At 33.8% G+C, this 24,523-nt stretch overlaps 3 protein-coding genes across 3 annotated transcripts; all 3 read right to left on the reverse strand.

Annotated features, from left to right (window-relative positions):
• Window positions 1-906: 906 nt before the first annotated feature.
• On the reverse strand, window positions 907-1,825 carry LOC132188476 (uncharacterized). Its single transcript, XM_059602935.1, has one exon. The coding sequence runs from the start codon at window positions 1,731-1,733 to the stop codon at window positions 1,167-1,169; it is 567 nt and encodes a 188-aa protein (XP_059458918.1). The 5' UTR covers window positions 1,734-1,825; the 3' UTR covers window positions 907-1,166.
• Window positions 1,826-3,715: 1,890 nt separating this feature from the next.
• LOC132187135 (protein SAWADEE HOMEODOMAIN HOMOLOG 1) lies at window positions 3,716-10,403 on the reverse strand. The gene is made up of 9 exons (XM_059601332.1): window positions 10,228-10,403; window positions 8,740-8,825; window positions 8,544-8,589; window positions 8,297-8,456; window positions 7,098-7,161; window positions 5,924-5,975; window positions 4,834-4,977; window positions 4,416-4,535; window positions 3,716-4,288 (listed from the first exon to the last, which is right to left on the reverse strand). Exons 1-9 carry the CDS (start codon window positions 10,285-10,287, stop codon window positions 4,151-4,153), a joined length of 870 nt encoding a protein of 289 aa, XP_059457315.1. The 5' UTR covers window positions 10,288-10,403; the 3' UTR covers window positions 3,716-4,150.
• A 1,473-nt stretch (window positions 10,404-11,876) lies between these two features.
• LOC132188477 (jasmonate-induced oxygenase 1) lies at window positions 11,877-14,097 on the reverse strand. Its single transcript, XM_059602936.1, has 3 exons — window positions 13,530-14,097; window positions 12,623-12,965; window positions 11,877-12,205 (listed from the first exon to the last, which is right to left on the reverse strand). Exons 1-3 carry the CDS (start codon window positions 14,066-14,068, stop codon window positions 11,975-11,977), a joined length of 1,113 nt encoding a protein of 370 aa, XP_059458919.1. The 5' UTR covers window positions 14,069-14,097; the 3' UTR covers window positions 11,877-11,974.
• Between the last annotated feature and the right edge of the window lie 10,426 nt (window positions 14,098-24,523).

Genomic DNA, 24,523 nt, shown 5'->3' on the forward strand with positions numbered 1-24,523 from the left:
AACCTATAGAGTAAAGAAGGTTTCTTATAAAACATGGGAAAGCCAAAAGAAAAAGGACAAAAGAAACTAAAAAGTAAAAGGAAAAATGGGGGGGAAAAGGTGATTATATTTTGGAAGGGGGCCAGCTTATGGGGTTCACTTTAACATAGTGGACTCATATCAGGACATGTTAGTGGAGGGAGTGTTAATTAAGGCTGTAAAAGCAATACTAACTTTAATTAAAATAAAATCAGTTTAATTAATTTGATACCACTCCTACATGCTACAACCATAGTTTACCTAAAAATGTTTCTGTAAATTGGATCGTCATGGCTGGCAAACTAGATCCCCAATCAACACAAATGATAAAACTCCAAAAGGTGAAAATTGAAAACGAAAAAAGTATATTCCCCAAGTCCCATCAAAGAAAATAGAAATATATATATATAGAAAATACTAATCTATTCAAATTGAAGTTCGTGAAAGGAGAATTTAAGGTATATACTTCTTCCTTAATTTTTTTTTTTTTTATTAGATAGATAAAGTTCTTCTGCTTGATAAAGTAGAACCTAATCGTGCTTAATCGATTCTTCTGAGATTTTTATTTTATTTTTTAAATACATGATATTAATAAGGAAAAAAGGATTATAATGGAACAAGAATTCAAGATGAGATTTTAAACCAAAACTGATCGAGGATTGAAAAAAGATATTGAAGAGGAAAAAAAAAAAAAAACCCTTTATTAAACTCCCAAAAACTCTATAGAAAAAAAAAAAATCAGAAAATCAATAGTATTCTTGAATAATTGATTTGTGCATGGTGTATGAATTAGTATCTATTAATTGCACCATTTTGTATAGCATAAATATTTTATTGTATTTCACAAATATAAAACAAAACTTTAAAAGGAAAATTAAGTAGATCGACTAAGCTTAATTTGGAAACACCCCACAATCTTAAAAAATCTTCCTATTTTTTTCAGTGGGGTTCCCAAGATTACATGCATGATTACAAGTTTTTTCAAGAACTTTAACAAAGGAAAGAATTCGAAAAAGAAAAAGAAAAACTGAAAACTTCATGCAATCTCTTATTGTGATATGAACAACAAAAACATAATACAGCCGTAACAATAATAAGTAATTAACAAAAGCTCGATCGATCTTCTGGCAACAAAGGTGACGATATTCTCACTCGGCCATTCTCTTTTGCTGCCTTAACTCCCTGTAAAACTTCTGTATGAAGTCCTCGGCAGCCTTGTCCACGTGGCAGTTTTCGTCGGGGTCGACCCTCAAGGGGAACGGCGAGTCCGTTATCCTGAGCTGCCTGACCATGGGGCTCCGACCGAAGCCGGGCAGCGCGGGAGAGGCCTCGACGGCGGCCTCATTGTTGAGCATCTCCAACAGGACGGCCTTGACGGCGTTCATGGAGGCGGTGTCGTCGTCGAGGGTGGGGGGCGCGTGGGCGCAGCCGAAGAAGTGGGTGTGGTGGCGGTGCTTGTTGGGGATGTGGAAGGCGTAGTTGGGGGTGTTGCTGCAGCTGAACTCGTACTCGCGGGGGGCGGAGGACACGTGGTGGGCGTGGGCGTGGTGGAACATGAGGTTGGTGATGGCTTTCCCGGCGATCTTGCCACGTTTCATCATCATGTTGAGGTCGAGCATTAGCTTCCTCTTTGATATGCCTTTTCTCAGCATGAAGAAAGCTACACGTACTATGCTCCATATGCTCTTCGCTGTCACTGGCACGTTTGCTTCCATTTCGCTATTTTGTTTGCAGAGTCTGATTTTTTTCTTTGTTTTTTTCTGGAGTTTGAGAGGGAGTGAAAGAGAGAGAGAGAGAGAGAGAAAGAGAGAAGATTGAGTTGGGTGTGAGAAGGAGATGGGAGAATGGGGGTGGTATATAAAGGGGGCTATGGAGGAGGAGGGGGAAGAGAGAATGACGGATGGGTGCATAGATATTTGGGATTATTTTGAGTGCATATTTTAATTGGTTCGGTCGGAGTGGTGATTGGTGGGATGAAGCTGTTAGCTTTTTTAGCTTCAAATTTCCGTGGTACAAATAAAGCCGTGTCCTTGACCGTAATCAATAATGAACCTCCACCATCGTCACATATCATTTTTTTTTTTTAAAGGGCTCAAAATATTTGAGCTACCTATGATTAGAGCTGTTAAGTGAGTGAAGTGTCTCGCGAGTAAGTTCGGGTTCGGCTCGCATAAGCTCGGCTCGTGCTCGACTCGAATATTAAGTGAAGCACTTCGTGAATACAAATCCTAACTCGAATATTAAACGAAATAAGCTCGGCTCGACTCGGCCAACTCGTGAGCTCGGCTCGTATATATAATCAACATTACTCATTTACTCAATAATAACAAATATATTATATACCTTTGTTTTTTTTTTTTTGTTATTTATGTATATGTGTGTATATATATTATATATATAATATATGTATATATTAATATAAAAACATATAAGAAATATATATATATATATATATATATATGTATATATATTATTTTTATTTAATGTTCTTTAACATTTTAGTTGATTTTGTATGAATGATTGTAATGTTGGGATTAATCTGTTATATTTGTTTAATGTTCTTTAGCATTTTAGTTGATTTTGTTAGTTTTAATTGTAAAGTTGACATTAATCTGATATGTTTATTTAATATTCTTTAGTATTTTAAGGTGCAAAATATTCTGGACGATTTTTGTAATCTAACACATTTAAATTACAAAAAAAAAAAAAAAAACAAAAACAAAAACAAAGTCGAGCTCAAGCTCGAGCAGGGTACATACCCTGTCGAGTCGAGCTCGAGCAGCAAAGTCAGGCTCGACTCGAGCTCGAGCCTGACTCCGAAATAAATGAGCCGAGCCTGGACAGCCAAAGCTCAGCTCGTTTACAGCCCTACCTATGATAATAACTAATATCAACTACTATCTCTATTTCAAAAACTATAGTAACTTCTACTTACAAAAAAAGAAAATTACAGTATGTAAGTACACTCTTGCTACTCTCAAGAGTAGGCCGAGCGTTGGTAAAAAAATTTTTGTTTTGCCAAAATGTCGGTAAAGTTAGAAATTTTACCAACTTATTTTACCAAATTTTTGTCCCTACACCAATAGGCAGTTGGTAAAGTCGGTTCGGTAAAGTCGGTATGTGAAAAAATTGAAAATTATCGGCGAAATCGGTTTGGTTAACAAATTTTATTTCACCTACTGAACCGAATTTGTCGGATAAAAAAAATGTTTCGCCTACCATTCATTGGTTAATCGGTGTCGGTAGAAGTCAGTCGGCTATCAGTCAGTAGGTAATCAAAAGTCAGTAGGCAATGAATTTGCCCAAGCCTACTCAAGAGGTTTTTTTATTAATTTTTTTTTAATTATTATTTTAATATGATGTGGCACTATCAAACGTTGCAAAATTGGTCTGAAAATTCATGGAAGGACGAATTTCAATTTTGCGACAAACTTAAGAATTAAAGTAAAAAAAAAAATCAGGAAAGGATTTAATAATGTGCGCTTGCTCATAGATTTATCTTAGGTTTACCCTTTCTTTTTATATATACTAAGTTTCTATTAGTTTCTATATATATATAAATTATTTTATAACACAATATGTGTATATCAAAAGTATATTTATCAAACTTCATAAATATGTGCCAAAATTAATATATCAATGAGGTTACTACATGTAGGCACTAATAAGAAAAATAAAAATATAAACAACAAAGTGCTCAAAAATAACATTTCACATGAATAATAATTCAAATAATCGGTAAGAGAATGCTCATACAACAACATATTTTTTGTTTCCATCAGTCCTTGATGTCGGTTAGATCATATTTTAAACGGACAAAAAGGGGCTGTTAAACAAAGCTGTAAAGTTATAAACTCATGTTGGATCATTCTTCTTGCTAAGCGCTGTGTTTACTTTCCTTCTCAAAACCCTTCACTAACTTAGGCATTGGAGTAACTCTCCTTTGAACCACGACGGGTCACTTTGAACTTTCTTTATTCTACCTTCGGCATACGGGTTGAGGATGCAGGCATGGTTCTTCAAGTGCTACTTGTAATGTTGAATCCAAGTTTCCAGAGGTTATGATTACGAACCAAACATTTCATAGCAAAATTTACAACAAATGACAAAGGGAATAAGATTTGAATGCAGGTTAAAAAGGAAATTTGACTCCCTCTGGGATATCAAAGGCGGACTGCGAATCATATTGTGTCGGCTCAGCTTGGAAACCAAAACCGGATGCTGAACATTGTGTGGGCCTGCCACATATCCACCCAAGCTGAACTTTTTCCTGGTACAAAAGCACAGAAGAAATCAGCCAGGATTAATAATGCCTACAGTTATCAAACAACCAGGATTTCTAAATTAGAGCGATGATCATATACAAAAAGGATTTTGAATGTTTGTACAAAATTTACCAGAGTGTTATCGTGGTCATAGCGGACAACGAAGGTGCACCTGCAGCCCCTTATGTCATGGAGCTTCCTTTGGATTTCCACAACATAGGCATCACAGTAAACTGCATGATCTTCTCTTTCCTGCAAGTAGGGCATTGAGGTCAAAAGATAAGTTGAGAGTTTTTGACTATGTAACAAGGTCACTCATTACTTTCTTCCCAAGTTAATGGTCGACTGATAACACAACTGATAACTGTGAGTTGATTGTTCTAGACATTTCAAATGCAAGAAGTCGTCATGTAAAAGGCATCATGTTTAATTGGATGCTGAGACCCATGTTTGTATTCTTGTTGTACAGCTAATTGGACTTATATAATGAGGGAAAAAGTTCACTTATCAAAAAAATATAATGAGGGAAAAAGTAGAAGGAAAAGGTCACCTGGAAGCAAAGCACAAGATCTCCAACCTTCACCCTCGAACACTCCGATGGTTCTAAAGGAATAGACCGCTCCCGCACCGCCCTTTTTACGTTCACCCACTCATCCTCATGCTTACCAAAGCCAGCAAAGCGTACACGAACTTCCTATAACATGTAAGAATTCCACATTTTTACATAGGCTGGACAATATCATGCAGAATGATCTTCATTGGTGGACAGTATCACAAATTGCACTATATAATTGCATGAGAGGGGTTAGCATATTGATTTTGTCGGGGCATGATAAATGCCGCAAAAAATGGGAGTTCAACAAGTGCACCTTATTGCGCATTAGACTATGCACATAAGTAAGTGCTTTGCAAAGTGAAGCATTTCCTTTTTTTGATAAGTATTATATAACATGAAGCGATTTGTAATTTAGGCCAACTATATAGACTGATTTTGCATTTATCCCTTCTGCATTTCTATACTACCATTTCCTTACCCTGATAAATTGTGAGAGAGAGGAACAATAGATAACCAGAGAAAGTCCTCGATGGTCTCCTTTTCCACAATGGTTTCTTGCCAACATCAGTCTATTAATCTTCCAGGATAAATCAGACCCAATATAAGTGACCCTGACAATCAAATTTCTATTTTCTACAGGTAATATCCATTATTTTGCACCAGAAACTGCAACTTATCCAACTAAGCTACTGCGATACACACGCAATTCTTTCTTTTCACTCTTGAAAAGAGACATTAGTTATGCTAAATGCAACGGAAATCAAAGCTTCATACCGCATTGAATTAAATTCATTTCTATATTAGCCTCAGTCACATTGATGTAACTCAAACCGGGTAAAATACTAATAAAAGCTCAAAACTAGCTCTCACTTGAAACAACCCAAGCATATACTGTTCACGAAGAACATTAATGCGACAAATTTCACAAATGCGACCTTTTTCATTTAACATATCTAGACATGAAAAGAAAGAGTTATGTTTTTTTTTTCTTCACAAATATTAGTAAACAAAAGGGACCCGTGTTAAGAAAATTGCTATTATACCAAAAGCACACAACAATAATGGAAATGATGACGAGTCTTACAAGTTCGCCTCTACTGGCAACTCTATAAGTGAGGAACGAAGCAACATCATACCTGAAAAGCCATAGAAATGTTAGCTATGCTTACCAGCTCAATTGAAAAGGGCATTACAATATTCAGAACTGAGGTTGTATATTTTGAAATCAATTTCTGTCCTGGCTGCAGAGATAATTATGAGCTCCTAAGATATGCTGAACTTATATAATACCATCATGGAACTGGTATTCTGAAGAACCAGTATTACTACTCGAATCATTGTGAATTATCATCAAATGTTTGAAACTTTGAGGATATGAAATCAACAATTTGTGATCTATTTTAAACTAATTCATTTTTAACATACAATACTAGACAAGAAGCAGAAAATTTAGACAAGAAACTATCTTTGAAGTTTGAAAATCCTTTGGTCAATTGAAAACTTTCAATAACATACACTTGGAAGTATGATAAGCGAGGTAATTTTAACTTCAAGCAAGGTAAGGAGAATGGTCATGCTTAGAAGGTTGTGATTAGAGGGAACCTAGCATGAAGCTGGTAATATTTAAAACCATATAACGGTACTAGCACACACATATCGGCTAGAGTGCAAACAAAGTAAATTATGTCAATGAAAAAACGGCAACCTCTACACCCAACATGACCCATTCATGATTTCAAGTCGGGCAATTAGAGGGAAAAAAAATTAAGGAAATTGCAAAGTTTAAACCAAGCCAGTATAGATCTGAACAATTTAAATGTAACTAAATTGTGTTGTATTCTGGTTAATGAACTGGATACATTCATCTTTTCTGATTAAATTGTGATCGTATTGGACAATCATAACATGCCCAGACCCCAAAATAGCTATACCCACATTCTTCTGTATCCTTGGCATTTGGAAATTCCTAAGAATTGCAAGCATTCCATACATAAGCAGTAACCGAAGAAACGTATATAAATGCTCGAGGCCATTACATCACAAAAGGCATACTCTAATGAGTCAATGTCATTGCTTTCTATGCTAATCTAGTTCTTATACCATACAAGGGACAAAATAATGCCAAGGCTTATATCTGAAAACATAGTAATGTTTCAAATTTTAAATGCTGCATGGTATAGAGTGCAAATTGCTAATAAGCATATATAGCATTTAAATATAAGCCATTTGAAGTTATCAATTAATAGATGCATTCTCACCATGCATTATCTTTTGATGATTTAGCTTCAAATTGCAACTCTGAAATATCTGAGACCTTTGTTCCTGTATTAAAATTGCTATTGAGAACTTTTCTGTTGGATTAAATCACATGGAAGATTCCAACTTTACAACTATAAGGAAAATAGTTTCTTGAGAATGCATGTTAAAACATAGTGCACGTCCATGGCTTCACATGAGGATATCATAAGCATTATTACAACTGAAGTGGCCAAAACTATGCTGCACTAAGCATTGCCACAAACAAAAATGCTACATACACTTCCTAATGTGTCAGTGAAAATTACCATTGAATTTTTGATGAATCACTATTGAATTTAGGATCCAATGGTGATTTTTACTGCTACATCAGGAACTGTGAACTTGGGAGTAAGCATTTGGAAGTGCATGTAGCATTTCTCTTGCTACAAATAAACCATCTCAAATGGTCATTAAGCAAGAAAAAGTAGCATAACGATAAATCCGTAAGACTGGACAAGACATAGAGAAATCGTGGAATAGTGAGAATACTTCAAACAAACAAGCAAAAGAGTTTGTTAAGAAAAAAAGAAAAAGATATAGTACTTAAAGTTAATTAAGATGCTGCAGAGCAGATATTTAGTACAGATAAAGGACACTAAAAACTGAACTCATGCAATCAATTTGCAATTGAAATGGGACATCAATTTACACAACTAAACACCCAACATCGTGGGTTGGTTGATAGATTGGGACTTAGACAACAGTAAAAGGAAACTTGTGAGCACCTTTTCATAAGAAAAAAATAATAGTTCCTAAGTTGGGGGCAACAGCCCAAGTACCTTCTTTAAGTACCATGCAAGTATGTGCAACCATGCAATAGCAAAGCTTTTCAGAATTAGAGTCTACCAATTGTGGTATAGACATTATCAAGCATGACCCCTTAACCAAACCCACCTTTATATGCCAAGCCTGGACCAACATCCTATTAAGGCTTTTGGCAAGCTTCAAGCATATGAATCCATGTTAGGAGTTCCCTTAGTTCAAAATATGCAGTGTCGTGATTTTTCTTTTTATCTTTTCTCTTTGTTATGAATGTCGTGCCATGTTAGCATAAAAAAAGAAAAAAAGACAATTCTTACTCCACAGAACAAGTACTCAACAGAATATAGCCATGAATATCTTGTCAATAGTTCCAGCCAAGCTAACAAATAAAGTTAACCTTTAGGAGTTGGACAACTTTCGGGTGCATTGCTTGAAATGTGTGCATCTGAAGTATCAACAAATAATTTCAGGGCCCCAGATGAGGAAGTTACTTTAGCTTCCAACTGCTCTTGCCTAGCTTCCGAATGCTCTTGCCTATTCTGGAACCAAGTTTGCACCTACAACACAATAAGAAAAAGATAGAGTTACAAAGTTTCAAATATGAAGAAAATAATAGAGTTTGATGAGAAAAGAAATAGAAAAACCTGCTCCCATGTAATGGCAGATTTTCCAGCACGACTTGCTGAGCAACTGCAATAATAAAGAAAGCCAAGGAAGAAAAGCATATGATATGATGGTCAGTTAAACCCAGTTATAACGAAGCACATAATGTGTTTAAAACTTTAAAAATGGTTCCATTCAAATAAATTATGGTTAAGATATGAGTGAAATAGATGTCACCTAAAACTGGTTGCAATATCTTGGCAAAACTCCTGACCCACTGATTGTTCTGCAATCTCCTTAAATATATTCTCCAGCTTTATAATCTGGGAAAGGACACAACATAAAAATCATTATAGAAGTTAGACAAAAATAGAGCAGTGTGATGGTAAATATTTAATGTGAGGTGCAAATTAAAAGAACACAATATATTCATCTACTGGGGTTCAAGTAATCTACATATGAGCCAAGGGTGCCGTATATCGTTGCAAAAATGAAGGACCATGCTTATTTGCCGAAGTGTGAAAGACTGTTGCACTCTGCCAATTTGTCTTTAGAATGCTTTGATCAGCTGGAAAGCATATCCACACCAGGGGAATTGGCGTCACACCAAGGGAATGGTTTCTCAACACCAGGGCAGAGTAATTGCAACTCACAAAATTTACTAGAAAACAAATTCTTATTAAGTTGATCGTCACCCACATGAGTACATCAATATTTATAGACTACCTACTTATTCATTAAAAATAGCATGCGCTTTTCACATGTCTTAGAAACAGATGTCACTTTATTAGACTGGTTTGTATGAAATTTATGTCCTATTTTAATGAATAAGTAGGTAGTCTATAGATTTATTGTTAGATTAAATGATAAGTTATGATATCACTAATTGGTATTATAGATTTGTTTTTGTTTTGGAATTCTTTTCTGTTATTGTTTGGATGAGGCCAGGAGGTGTTTGATAGAAGGTTTGAGAAGGGTTTGTGGGATTTTGGTTCAGTGCTAGGCTATGCAAAAAGTTGGTGATTCTGTAAGTTTGGAGAGTCATAATGTTGGGATTTAGATTCTGTAAAGTTTCACAAACATTGTACGATTCTATGTTTGCTCTTTCTTTTAACTGTTTCATTGATAAAGATTACTTGAAACTATGACTAAAGAAAGCGTTTCTTCATATTGAGAGTAGCTGGTATTTAGCTTCTTAAACATTAGGAAGCGTTTCTTCATATTGAGATTAGCAGTTATTTAGCTTCATAAGAATAACATAAGCAGATGTAGATAGTTGTTGGTCCAGTACTCCGTCATGACTAGTAGTGAGTACCACCTTTAGATAAATTTGGAGTTGCAAATGCATTAAAATCGTCAAACAACTGCTGCAACCTTGATATGATCAAGACAATCTCTACCCCCAACAAAAAAAAAGAAAAAAAAGAAAGGTTTTTCTTCTAAAATTTCAGAATATGCTTGAAAACCATCCGAGTAATACTGAATATCAAAGTTTGGTAGCCATGTATACACCCAAAAGCTTAGATACAAAAATGAATTGGCAAACCAAATAAAACCCACAAATACCACATTAGAATGCATCGAAAATCCGTATAATGAACCATTTGAACCAGCGAAAACGGAAGTTAAGAAGATGTGAGAGCTAATAAATTGTTAAATTTCCTGCAGATTAAGCTGCGAAATGACAGACCCTCAAAGGCATAGACAAAGAGGCAGATGACTTACCTCAGCTATAGTGAATTCATAAATAGAATCCTCGTAATTGTTCGGCCCAAACCCGTCCATTGCCGAGAGATTGTCAAGCAGCGGAAACTGACGGATAGAGAGGAAGTGACACCGTGTCAGTAGTTTTTACTAGGTTTTGTTTTTGTGTCTTCTCTCACGTGGTAGGCTTCGTTGTCGGAGGCTGGGTGGATTTTCAGTGACACTCGGAACCTGCCACAGTCGCATTAGCATAAGAGAAAAAGAGAAAAACGACGTCACTTTGTTTTTCTTTTGTTTTGATTTTTTTTTTTAAAAAAAAAATTAAAATGATTAATTCTATTCATAAACACTCTATCCTCTTTCATCCTTTCAAATCTTAAGTAGTGTAGTTTTCTAGTCAAATAGTCAATTTCCATCCCCTCATAAGCTTTGGGGATGAAAAGAGAATAAAGAATTACTCTATTAAATTGGTTCGCACTGCTCAGGAAAAAAAAAAATGATAGCACAAATAGCGATAATGAGAAATTAACGTCTACAATACTTAATTAAATTTGGGTAAATTGTAAAATTATAATTTGAATTCAAAATCTTTGCCATGATATTATGTTAAGGAGGAATATTACACATATTTTTAATTATTTACTCTCAAATGTTCACTCATGAGCGAGCACTTCAGAGCCTATGTAACATTTTTGTTTGTTGGATGAATTAGTTTATGTAGCATTTCTCTATGTAGAAATATTTGTTCAGATATCGTGTTAAATTATAATTTTTTAAAATAAAATTTAAATTAATAAAAAATAATAAATTTAATTATCTACTCATAAATCAACACAAAATCTCGTTAACAAAGAGGATGAACACTTTGATCACTAGAACCAAATGCATTTTACATTGGGTTATTAATGTTAATGGTTTGATTTTGCTAAATACTTTCCACTATGTAAAAAGTAAAAGGTAGAATGCTATTTACTGGCCGACTGTAACTATCTTGGGATAAAATATAATGCTTTGATGGTCAATTTACTAAGCGCGGGAGAAAGTGGTTAATTTTATCATTTAATTTATATTTTAAAGCTCTCTCACATGCAAATTTAAACTCTTTCATTACTAATGTCCGACACATTAAATATTTAACGGAAATAGAGAGTGAATTGAAGAAATTCATATCACAATGAAAAATAAAATAAAAAAGCGAAATAAAGAGTAAACATAGACAAATAGATTTTACGGGTAGTTCAATGTTAGATACTTACGTCCATAACTAAGTTAGAGCCTTATAGGGCTACACTGTGGTCTTATTACTTACTATGATTATGTACAAGAGGCTCCATTTATAGAGGTTACAAATGATTTGAATTTATTCAAATTCAATCTAATCCCTACATTTAGAGTTAATTCAATCTCATCAAATCTCTAAATTTAGGATAACCTAAATATACTCTAACATGAAGTTTTGAGTGAGGGTTTGAACTCATAACGTATGCTATGATATTATGTTAAATTACCACTTATCTCAAAAGTTTAAATCAATAAAAATTTTTTTTAAAAAATAATTATTTAATTTATATTCTAATAGTTTTCATTATTAATCATATCCCTAGTGTAACAGAGAACTTGAGGATTCATAAGATGCCAAAATGTTGAATATTATACCATGTCATGCGCAATCCCCATCCCTTGGCCTCATTGAAATGACATTTGCCCCATTAGGCAAAGTGTAAAAGTATATACATTATTCCCATTGATTGATGGAAAGATGACAAAATCAAAATTTCTTAAAAATGTAAGCAAAAAATTGGTATATAAGAGTCAAAACTAAAGCCACCAAGGCTTGTTGGCCCAGAGAAACAGACTTTTTCCCGTTGGTTTTGGAGTAGCTGGTGTTGATGGTGCTTGGAGGGGAATAGAGGAAAGCCATTGATATACAGTCCTCTTTCTCATCTTCAAAGATTGGCCTTCCAATCACATGCTTGTAATTCCCACCACTCAATAATGCCTGTAAGAGTATAATAGAGATATATGATCACGACAATGGAATTACACATATTAATCGACCAGAAAAGAGAGAGGAAGAGATTAGTATAAAAATAAAAACGATGTAAAACAAAGGTTTTCTTGGACATGATGGTGGGGTTGCCTCTAATTGTCATGATTTTGAAAACAAGCTCAGTACAACATTAAAGAAACTGTATGAATAAAAGCATCATATAAAAATGGTGGATCTTGTCATCAATGAATTTCATCGACATGTTCCAACAAATGGCCTTCTATCTAGGCTGCAGTATTTATGCGATGTCAAAGGCCTAAATCATGGCTTTTGAGCTCTTTATGGAAAAAGATCAATCATTTGCAGCTTGGTAGGGCTACCTGAAATCTACAGCTTTAGGCAAGCTAAAACAGCATCCAAATTTACCTGGATTTGGTCTCCAACTGTGATGATTAGAGCACCTTTATCTGGGATAAAAGATACCCAGCCTTTCTTGGAGTAAACATGGAACTCTGAAGCCCCATCACATACATGCAAACACAAAGCATGAGAGAAATCAGTGCCCCTTATCAGCATCCTGATCACATCATACCATCGATCAGCAGGAACATTCCTGCTATGCTTGTAGAGACAACAAACTGACCCAACTTCTTGCCCATGAATCATATCATTTCCACAAATTGATCTTCTTAAAGAACTTTCCCAGAGGGCTAGCAGAATTTTCTCAGAAACCTTCTCTATCTCCCACAAAAGGGTTTCCATTTTCTCACTGCAGATCGCAAGTAGTTTGGCATGAGATATTGGTCCATAATTTGTTGAATCCATAAACATCCTAATTGCAGAGTGTTCTTCTAGTTAAAGAAATGTAAATCATGTTGGCCTTAAACTGATTAATTGCATCATGTCATCATATCACACATTGAGCACATAAATTACCTTGCACTCATTGTTAAACAAGTGTTTAGCTCAATCCTTCAGCACCATGAGATGAACAGACATGTTTGCCAAATTCTTCAAGTACCAAAATTTTCATAATCACAAACAACAGGGTGTATTATGAAAGCTGGGTTGGTAATGCTAGGAATTCTGATTGCCTAGCACTAACCATAGATTCTTATGCTTGCTACAAGGATCAAAAAAAGAAAGCAAAGAAATGGATCCAAAAGCCTATCTATAATAGTATTCTCTGATCACCATAATCATATAGTTAATGTATGTTTTAACAATAAACGACATATATTTTATTCCTAGACAAAAATTAACGCTAAAACATAATGACCACAAATGCTAGAAGCCATATATTCAAGACAAGACAAGAAAAGGCAGTTATTACCAGAAATTTGAATACCCAAGTGGCCAAATTCCCTCCATTTTCAACTTCAAGCCTTCATCTCTACACCAGACAAACTCTTCACTAAGTTCACTCTCAGCCTCATCTCCATGACCTTCCTCAAACCCATATGGCCTTTCCAATGACCTCGTCACCACCGCCTTCTTCTCCATCGAGACACGGAAAACTCCAGTGGCCACCGCCAATGCTGCACTTATAGTTTCAGGTGGAATTCCGTGGTTCACTAGCTGAAAGCACCCAGTTCCAGGTATGCAATCCAAAATCTTGCGTATTGGATCACTCTCCTTGGAATTTAAGGATTGAAAATCAATTACCGGGGGGCTTTCGATGAACTTTTGGCGGGGAAAGACCTTATCGGGCAAGACGAGGTCGGGAACACGCAGCGAGTGATGGAGGAATTCAGTGAGGATTTCATCATTGGTGACGGTCGATCGGCGGCCGGCAGCTATCGGAGAAGGCGGCGGGGCACGGAAATCAATCGGATTTTCGGACACGGGTTCAGGAGAAATTGCCATTGGCATAACAAAGTAATAAGGGTAAGTGAAGCTCCTCTGTATGTATATATGATAATCTTTGTTTGTGTTTGAATTATGATTTTGTCTGTTTGTTTATGATAAAAATTTGTTAAAAAGGAAAAGCATAAGGAGCAGCAATGATGGCATGTCTTAAACGTCGCAAACATTCGGAGAATCATCAAGGCATTTTTGCTTCTTTTTCCATCTCCCTTTTTCTGCTCATGACTTCCCTTTACATCCCCAGTGTCATTCATCATCTCTTTGGTGGCAAGCTTTGGCCAGGCTAGTAAGGGTCATGCCTCTTTACTTACACTTGTGACTAATCAGAATCTCACTTTTTCTCTTTTTCATTATGGAACTCACTATCAACTCTGCACAACCTATAACTTTATATGCTTCTCCAAAAATTGTTCTGCAAGAAATTTTCCAATGTATTTGCCAGTGTTTCCAAAGACACATATACACAACTAATCACAAGATTATACTAGTACTTTTTTTTTTTTTTTTTTCTAAGCTACAGGATAGGCCGGGAAGACAAATTGTGGTTAGCCTAGTTAGGCGGGACTATAGTAGCACCTATCCGCTGGCTTAAACCCTGGGAATTGCATGCGCTTCATTAAGTCTGACTGAACCATAGTCTGACTTAGCCCTACCAGGCCATCAATGAACATCCAAGGCGGTTAATACTAATCAGGCATATGTAGGGATTCCCAATTGCAAAGATTCGAATCCACACCCTAGTACCACCACCCTTGATAGTTATTTTCAAGTCTTTAATCTCAAGTATTTACTCCTTTGTCATTAATATAAAATATATAGATTAATTGATTAAAAATTCAATTATAATTCATAAAATAAACAATTAAAAAGTAAAAACTTGATAGTATATGCAAGCATTTATTTTCTGTTTTTTGGATGGGGTCCTTAATTTGTCATAATTTCTATCTCACGTGATGCTCAACATTTTGATGGGCCTACTTGGTACCCGCTGGGCCTAGCTCAGGCCAGGTTGTCCAAATTTTAGGCTTAAATCATATTGTAGGGTGGGTAATGATTATTTATTCGGCCCCACCATTTTTTAAACATAGGAACATAGTATTCTTATTCGGCTAATTAAATATTATTTTGCTTAAAATAAGAGCAATTAAAAAAAAAAAAATTAGGTGAGCTATTATAAAATGTTTATCTAATCTGATGAGCACTATTCACTCACTCACGAAATTTGAAAATAAATAATGTTTAAACTAAAATGAGAAAGACCAATTCCAAAATCTAGAAGGACCCACATATGTACGCTGGGGCCCATGATGGGCCCACTTTGTATAAGAGTATAGTGTCACGAGCATTATTTTCTTCAGTCATGGACAAAAAGTCAATGGTCTCAAGATTCAACAGGATTTGTGACAGTGACACATGTCACAACTTAAGACTCTTCTTTGTTCTTTCACACACACACTCAGTTGGGTCAATTTTGTCAGCAAGAAGCGCACAGCACCTCTACCTAATTTTTTGTTCTTTTACGTGAACTTTCAAGCTTTTATTAAACTTAAAATAATGCAACTCTCTATTATCCAAAACAAAAAATACAATACTCTCGACGCTTACAATATCATGAATAAAAATAGGATAATCTTCCGTTTATCTTTTAAGACATGAGGTTTGAAGTTGCTCTTATGCCCTTTGTGGGATTCTTATGGTCTAAATCAAAAACCTAGCAGCCCAAGTCTACTTGGAGAGATGGAGCCCAAACAAGGACTATACACTCTATACTTGAGGTGACCAAACATGTTATATATGGTCTAATTCTTTCCTCAGCTGTGTATAATATATGGTCTGATTAATTCAACGGGACTAATAGCATAGTTGCTTTCAGGTGACAGACGGAATTAAAAAGTTCTGGTGCAACTATGACTATGAGCATGATGCATGCACGTTGGGATTTTCAAAACTTCGTTAAATTTAGCTTTAAGAATATACTTTTAATGTTTTAATTAGCCACTTTTCAAAATTTCTAAACATCAAACTCTTAAATATTTCTATTCTTTAGTTAAGTATTACTTTTAATTAGTGAAACTATTTACAATGAAATTAACTTTAATGCTTAGCTAGTATGGCATATCGTAATGCTGTAGATGCACGGAATGAGATCTCTTCAAATTGCTTAAAATATGAGATTCTCAAATTTTTAAATTTGAGCCCTCGATTACATCTAATGATCTGAACAAATTAAAAGTTTGTGTGTTACGAGGTAATTAATTTTATTTTCAACATGTCAAGCTTATTTGCCTTGGTAACACATAAATTATGTATTTATTTAAACCGTTAAATGTAATGAATAGCTCAGATTTAAAAATCTGATAGAATCCTAATCCAATTCAAGCGTGATGGACATTCAATTCAATTCAAGTATTAATGCAAATTAATGCTACACCCTAAAAGTGATGGGCATTCAATTCATTAGTAATTCCATCTACAAAAGTAATGTTGCATAATGAAACGTAATTAACCAAGTGTTTGGGCAAACGTAATGAACCAACCAAACATAACGTTGCCAATAAAGCAAGTAGTATTAAAAAAATAATAATAATCTTTTACTTTTTGAGCTCTTTGCATTTTGTTAAAGTATTGATTAAGTGATTAAATTTACCTATTCCTATCAGCTTAAGCTTTTGAGATAAATGGTGATTTAACATGGTATCAGAGCCAACGATCATGAGATCGAACCTTGATGGATTTCACCTATTAAAAAGGAGTTTGAGCTCACACGTGAGGGGGAGTGTTAAAGTATTGATTAAGCGATTAAATTTACCTTTTCCTATCAACTTAAACTTTTGGGATAACTGGTGAATTAACACATTTGGAGAGAAATTATGACAAAGTTATATTTAAATGGTGTTTTTGTTCAAACTTCAAAGAAAAATCAAATATAGAGAGTTTAGCACTCCACGTGATCAATCAGTTCATATGGCATTTATGACATTTGTAGAAAAACGTAACAATCTACGTGCCACTCACATATGTAAATTACTAAATTACCAATTCCAAAATCTAAAAGGACCCACACATGCATGCTGCGGCCCATGATGGGCCCACTTTGTATAAGAGTATAGTGTCACGACTCACGAGCATTATTTCTTCGGTCAATGACGAAAAGTCATTGGTCTCACATATGTAAATTACTAAAATGTCCATATAGCAATTATTTTTTCATAAAATAAAAATTATCACGTAAATTTGCAAGGAAGTTAACGGTCTTTATACTCCCAGCATGTTCCAGAAGATTTTCTTTTTTCTTTGCCCTCCAGAATTGATTTTAAAATCCACGTCTGCTTCCAGCCCACTTGCACATGGAATTTGTACGCTAACACCGTTGTCTTTTGTTCCCACTGTTGAACAATTGTTACGTTATTTGTTTTATTAGGTGTCCAAAAAAAAAAAAAAACATGACATCCTTTTGGAACGAAGACATTCTAGAAGAGGATAAAGCTTATAATATAATGTTTTTTTTTTTTTTTTGAAATGGTCGAAGTCAGTCAATCAAATAACAAGAAGGGTATATATATATATATATTATTATCATGTGTGAAGAGACGGGTCAGATCAGATTTTAGTTTTGGGGGAATTGATCAAAGGAGAAAAAGTAAACGTGCTTAATTAAAAAAAAAAAAAAAAAGAACAAAAAAGAAAAAGGAATTCAATGTCGGGATCCCCACTTTATGTTTGGTTGCTTGAAATACGACCTAAAATAATTTAGAAATTATAAATTTCTAATGGCTTCCCCCCAAGGATTAAGGCAAAACGTGATAAAAAAAAAAAAAAAAAAAAAAAGGAATTTTATAGAGAAATTCTGCTTTTTGTTTGGTTGCACAATAAAAAATAACTTAAAAAATTATACACTTCTACCTCCTTATAATGATCAAAGGGTGGGTTCCAATTAATGAATGCATTTTGAAAAATAAAAAATTTTGAATTTGATAATTAATTAGGAATTATGATTTGAGTAAATATTACTTGTATGTTCATAAGCAAAACTCTCTCTCTCTAGTACAATGGCTCTTTTATTATTATTATTTTTAATCAATGCATGAGGGAGATATTACATGGGGTCAAATTGCTAGGTCAATTGAAGATAGAAATTTGAGAGGGAGTAATACATAGGTTTTTATACCAGTTTTACAATGTCTAATGTGACACTTTTTTTAAAGCGATTAATATGAAAAGTTACTTAAAAAATATCACATAGGCCGGTGTAAAGCTAACGTTAATGAAAAATGATAGAGACACAATTTTTTGACCCAACTTTTCTCTTATTTGGTCACTTTTTTTTTTTTTTTAATATTATTATTTTTTTTAAAAAAAAAATGACCATATTAAAGTAGGATGTTATTACTTCATAATTTTTTTTTAATTTTTTTTAAAAAAAGACCAAATAAAAGAAAAGTTGAGTCAAAATTGGGCCAAAAAGTTGTGTCTTTATCATTCATATGTTAAAATATAATATGAACATTAGTATTTCTCTTTGAGAGGCCACATATTAAAGTAAGACTGTGTTTGCTTATAAAAAGTTAATTTAAATTAAAAAGCAGAAAATCTATTATTTGGAAGTACGTTTTTAAAAAGTTATTTGGAAACGCAGAAAAATTTGAGTTTTTTTTTTTTTTTTTTTGACATGTCCACACAAGGGGGTAGGGGGATTCGAACTAATGACCTCTACTTCATTAAGTGTGGTCACAGCCAATTGAACTATCTCTTGAAGACAAAAATCTGAGTTTTCAACGTGATGCGTTTTGTTTTTGTTTTTTTTTTTTTTTAAATACACGGTTTTAAATATTAAACTACAATTTTATCAAACATTTAACTATAATTTTAAAAGTCACATATTCAAATTACAACTTTAAAATGCCATTCTAAAATTGCACATTTTAAAATCAAAAGCTCAAACCGATCCAAGAATGAATTGGGATTTTGTAGGCACAGTTGGACCTACAATGATATGTTGTGTTCTACTAATAGGGTTTGAAAAAAGAAAAAGGACAGTCGTCTTTGATGGACGTACTCCGATTCCCTCCTTCTCTCAATCATGTGGCGCCGGTGGCCTGGCGACTTTGACCTTTTCACCAACCAGCTATGACCATTTCCACGCGGCCACCTCATCTTTGCATGCTTTTGCTGAATTCTAACGGGTGTCATGTCATTGGATTTTTTTTTTTAAAAAAAAAATCTCTTTTTTAGTATTTCATATACTGCCCCTTTTTATAAAAAAAACAAACAAATATATCATTTTCTTAAGAAAGGTCCACATGCATACAGATAAGTATGCACAAATATATATATATATATATATATATATATATATAGACACAGAGAGAGAGAGAGATTGGTCAAAGAATTGACTTAGACGGGGTCTAACTGCAAAAAGAGAGGAAGAATTCATTCTAGAATGATCAAAGAGGAGTAATTTATAGTTTCAAATTATTACTATATTTCATGAATTTATTATATCTTTTTTAAACAAATAAAACACACATTTACCTTATAACCCCCATCATCTTTTATAATTATGTTAAAATCCAATAAAGTCATAGACATTGTCCAATTATTTTTAGCATTTTATACTTTAACATATCTACAATTAGCAAATCATTTTCAGATTCCGACTACAAGAGAATTTTTAACAATTGAAACACTCTAGTCAATAACTTATGCAAGTACATACGCTGAAAAATTCGGAAGTTTTTCAACTACCTATCTTTTGATAAACATCTTTTATATATATATATATATACTTTATTCCACTTTTTATTATATTTGTTTTTTTTTAAAAAAAAAAAATCATGTTACACATTATTTTTTTCAATTATCTCGTTTTCGCATATTTAATAGATTTATTATTGAATTTGTGAATTCATGTGGGTCCCACACATTCACAAATTCAATGGTGAATTTACTCTTTCACTATAAAGAGAGGAACAAGATCTCTTAAAGAGATCCTAAGACCATAAATAAGACATATGTTTCATTAATAAAATAAATAAATAAATAATATATTATATATTTTTTAAAAAAATTATAAAAAATTAAGGGGTGGTCGGACCACCCAGTTGGGGATGGGGTGGCCTGGCCCTTGCGGGTGGCCGGACCACCCCGAAGGGCCACCCTAGCCGGCCATTGGGATGGCTCTCAAGGCACCCCCCCAGCTAAAATAAGGTGGTCTGGCCACCCCCTATGGGCAAGATGGAGTGGCCAACCACCCCTTATTTTTTTTAATCTGAAATATTGTCTTTTTATTATTTTTTTGTAGTGGGACAAGTGTCCTATTTGTAGTTCTAGGATTTCTAAGAAGAAATCTTAGCCATGAACTGAATATTCTCCAATCCATTATGGACCGAAGAAGATCCTATTCCATAAAGAGATGGGTAAACGATGAAATAAAGAATTATTTGTTGTTGGGGAGCCCACCCCATTTTTAGTGTTTTAATCATTGTAACCCTTACCTAATTTGCTTAAAAACAAAAAAAACAAAAAACAAGAATTACCTTATTCTTCCATTTAGGGATGAAATAGTTATGATTTTAACTTCTTTGTTAGATGGTAGGTTCTTCTCTTTTCACAAATGGTTCCACATGCTTCTTGCATGCATTGCTATAATTGTGGCCAGCTTATAAATCTTCTCTTGCTTTTTTCTCACAAATTCTCATTTACTTTTGAAAGATTTGCTTTGCGTAACCGGTCCACCAAGACTCTTGCATGCTCCTAATCTTTCCATCAAATTGATAAGGTTAATGAAGGCGAAGATATGGGGCTTTAACTGTCATTAGGCATATGTAGATGTTCTATGTCATTTGCTATTAATTCTAAATCGTATAGTAAATCAAGAAGTTACCATATTTTTAAGTAGTTTTTTTTTAGCTTTTTGTATAATCAATTGGAACTTTAGTGAAAAATAGTCTTCTACAATATGTTAACAAGAAACTATTATTGGGTGTTTCTCTAATTTCCTTTGCCTTGTTGGAGAGAATGACTAAACTTTGAGCTTAATAATTTATTTCTTTAACATAAGCAATGTTTAGAAAATGAACTCTTCTTTCTTCATCAAATTCTTCTTCATCTATCACTTTTAAGTACCATATTTGTTAAGGCTGAAAAAAAAAAAAAAAAAAAAAATTCTTTAATTCTTCAACCAACTGAATTTGTTATCTAAAAGGCGAAGTATTTTCCTATTTTAAATTGCTCGCTAGATAAAAAATTAAAAAATTAATGTTCTTATCATAAAAGAAAACTGGCACTATTGATCTGAGGCCAATGCTTGAAAATCCACCTACTTGTTAGTGATTACCCCTTTAATGTTTTCAATAAACCATTGTTCATGATTGATAAGGATTGTCAACTTTGAAATTCTTTCACGAAGATTGACGTTTTGATGGCTGCAAATTAAGATTTGTTTGGTCTTAACTCCTTGATCTTCAATCTTTTGTTGAAAATTTTCAAAAAAAAATAATGAGGATGCCAATACCAAGTCCACTGCCATTTCCCACTACAACTATCTCATTACCCTAGTATGGTTGATGCAAAGTCAAATTAATGGTCATAATCTCTTTAAAGAGATCCAAAAACCATAAATAGGACATTTTGTCCCATTAATAAAAATAATAATAAAACATTATATATTTAAAAAAATTATAAGCCATCCCATGGCCCTTCGGGGTGGTCCGGCCACCCCAAGGGCCAGATAAAAAAAAAAAAATCGATTGGCCCTTGGGGGTGCCCGGACCACCCCCAAGGACCAAACAATTTATTTTTTTTTTATTTTTTATTTTTGGGGTTTAGGGGGTGGCTTGATGGCCAAGATGAGGTGGCCAACCACCCTTTATTTTTTTTTATTAATTTATCTTCTTTTTTTTTTTAAATCTGAAATATTGTTTTTTTTTTTAATTATTTTTTTATAGTTGGACATGTATCCTATTTGTGGCTCTAAAATTTTTAAGAAGAAATTCAAACCGTGAACTAGATATTCTCCAGTCCATTATGGATTGGCGAAGATCCTATTCCATGATTGTTGGCCCCACTATTTGCTAGCCACTCTCTTTCTTCATGAAGTGCATTGGATTGAGAACCCGTAGTTATTAGCTCACTTAGCTCATTTAGAGGATGCTTCCCTTGATATGCAAAGTCCATACAATGGAAACAATATAGAGCTTGATGATTGGTCCTACCACAAATCTGACAAGAAGCGCTATTAGATGTATAGTTACCTTGCGGACCAGAATTAGGCTTACCTTAGTTTGAACCACTGGTAGGATTGAAGGGCTTCTTCTGATTGAAGTTTCTGGAGTTGCTATAATTTTTGCATTGATTCTTTGGTGGATTGTTGCCAAACTTTTTCTTGTTTTGTGCTTTCTGTGAGAACATAACGAAGAATAATGCTAAAAGGAAGATTCATGTCCTTCTTGTATTCTCCCAAAATTAATTTAGCTTTTAAGACTACCATTGAATCAAAATCCAATAATCATTTATCATAAATTTAATGACGATTGTAAAAACCACATCAATTTTGAAAGGACACATAGAGAACATAAATCTTCCTTCTAACATTATTCTTTAGTGAAAGAATTGAATTTAACTATAGCATTTTGGCTCTTGAGGAGCTCTCATGACTCAACAGTTTAGACTGAAACACCTCTAGAGTCATTGATGCATCTTTTGTGGCAAAGGTGAATGGGTCACAAAGGAATGAGTAGTGATACAAGCTTCATAGAGTCCTCCCGAACGTAATGTGATTTTTAAAATCACCAATAGATCGAAATTGAATAATGAATTACTCCAAAAGAATTGTACTACGGGTTCAATCCTCTTACAACATAAGAGATGATGTCTTTCATCTTAAACTGATTTACCCTCAATGGATAATTTATCAGCAAGAGACTAGATAATTTTGGTGAACCATCATTTATTTACTTCAAACCAATATGCCTAGATAATTTTTTATTTTTCTTTTTCTTTTAACACGACCAAATGTTAGTATTTTTGAAAAAGTAAACGGGTAAGTGTCACATGCTAGACACGTGGTCATTTTTCATCAACATTTAATGCTCAAATCTGATTCGAAAATTCACTCATAACAAAATATTAGTTTGTGAGAGCGAGTTGCAGAGAGTCATAGTTTAGAAGTGTAACTACAAATGAGATGGTAGTTTATTAAATTATAAAATCAATTAATCTCTTCCACTTAAAGAAAAAAAAAAAGGAATTGGGAACTTTAGCCATAGTGTTAGGACAGAGTAATTCCAACTCGCCTCCAAACCCTCAATAAACCATCTCAATTTTTATTTTATTTTTATTTTTTGTTGAGATAGTCACATTGGAACTGTAATTATACTCACAAAAGAACCATATACTGGGAATTTCTGAATGGCTCAGAACCAAAAAAGAAAAGTAATAAAATCCGATGTGATGCATGTATTGTTATTATGGTAAAATCCAATATGCAGAGAGTTCTAGCCCCTCATTGATTGATCTCCCTTACCCTTTTTTGTTATATATATAAACTGATGTGATGCATGAAAATGATTCATATTGAAATAAATTCCCTCTTGTCTGCTGACAAATGAAAGGCAATTTAAATCCTTGGATGGTGCTCGGATTCTCCAAAATTAACTCCAAGTAGTTGCTAGTTATAATCATCTGCCAGATACGTGATTAATCACTCAAACTGCAAAAAAGAACAATTTGAAATTATAACTCTCTACAAAATCCAAAAAAAAAAAAAAAAATCACCTATGTAAGAATATAAAAAGAAATGTGGTCAGTTTTGCATTTTTTAAGAAATGCATATATTGCTATCGCTACCCTAAAACAGTTAAATCAAAGTCCTTTAATTTTATAGGAAATATTAAAGGCTCAACTATTTTTCTCAACAAATGTTTAACTTTTGTTTTCTTAAGTAATTAAAAAAAAATGTCTGAAGCAATAATATCTATTTTTTGTCATTTTTTTTTTGTATTTTTTATTTTTAAAAAAATATCAAAAAAATGAAAGACTAAAAACAGATATTATTGCCTCAGACATTTTTAATTTTTTTTTTTTAATTACAAAAGAAGACAAAAGTTATATTTGTTGGACAAAATAGTTGAGATTCTATTATCCCTCCTTCAAAAGTCATGCAACATCCTGATTTTCCTAAAGAAAGCCCCATGCCAAGTGATCTCAACCATCCATTTCGCATATTCTTGGCTTTTATTAGGGGTCGACATCACGACACATCGAAGTTGATGATAATGCAAAATAAATAAATACAATCAAATCTTAATTATGACGTATTCTGAGTTTTGTAATGTCAACAAGTTCTAGAACAAAGTATAGCCGGCGTTCATGGAATGGCAGGTATTTTGCACCTTGACTTTTTGCAGAGATTTGCCTGTATTTTTCATATCCTTGCTCAAATGTCTTATTCCCAATTCAATT

This window comes from Corylus avellana, chromosome ca7, assembly GCF_901000735.1.
Source record: "Corylus avellana chromosome ca7, CavTom2PMs-1.0".
Classification (NCBI taxonomy): Eukaryota; Viridiplantae; Streptophyta; class Magnoliopsida; order Fagales; family Betulaceae; genus Corylus; species Corylus avellana.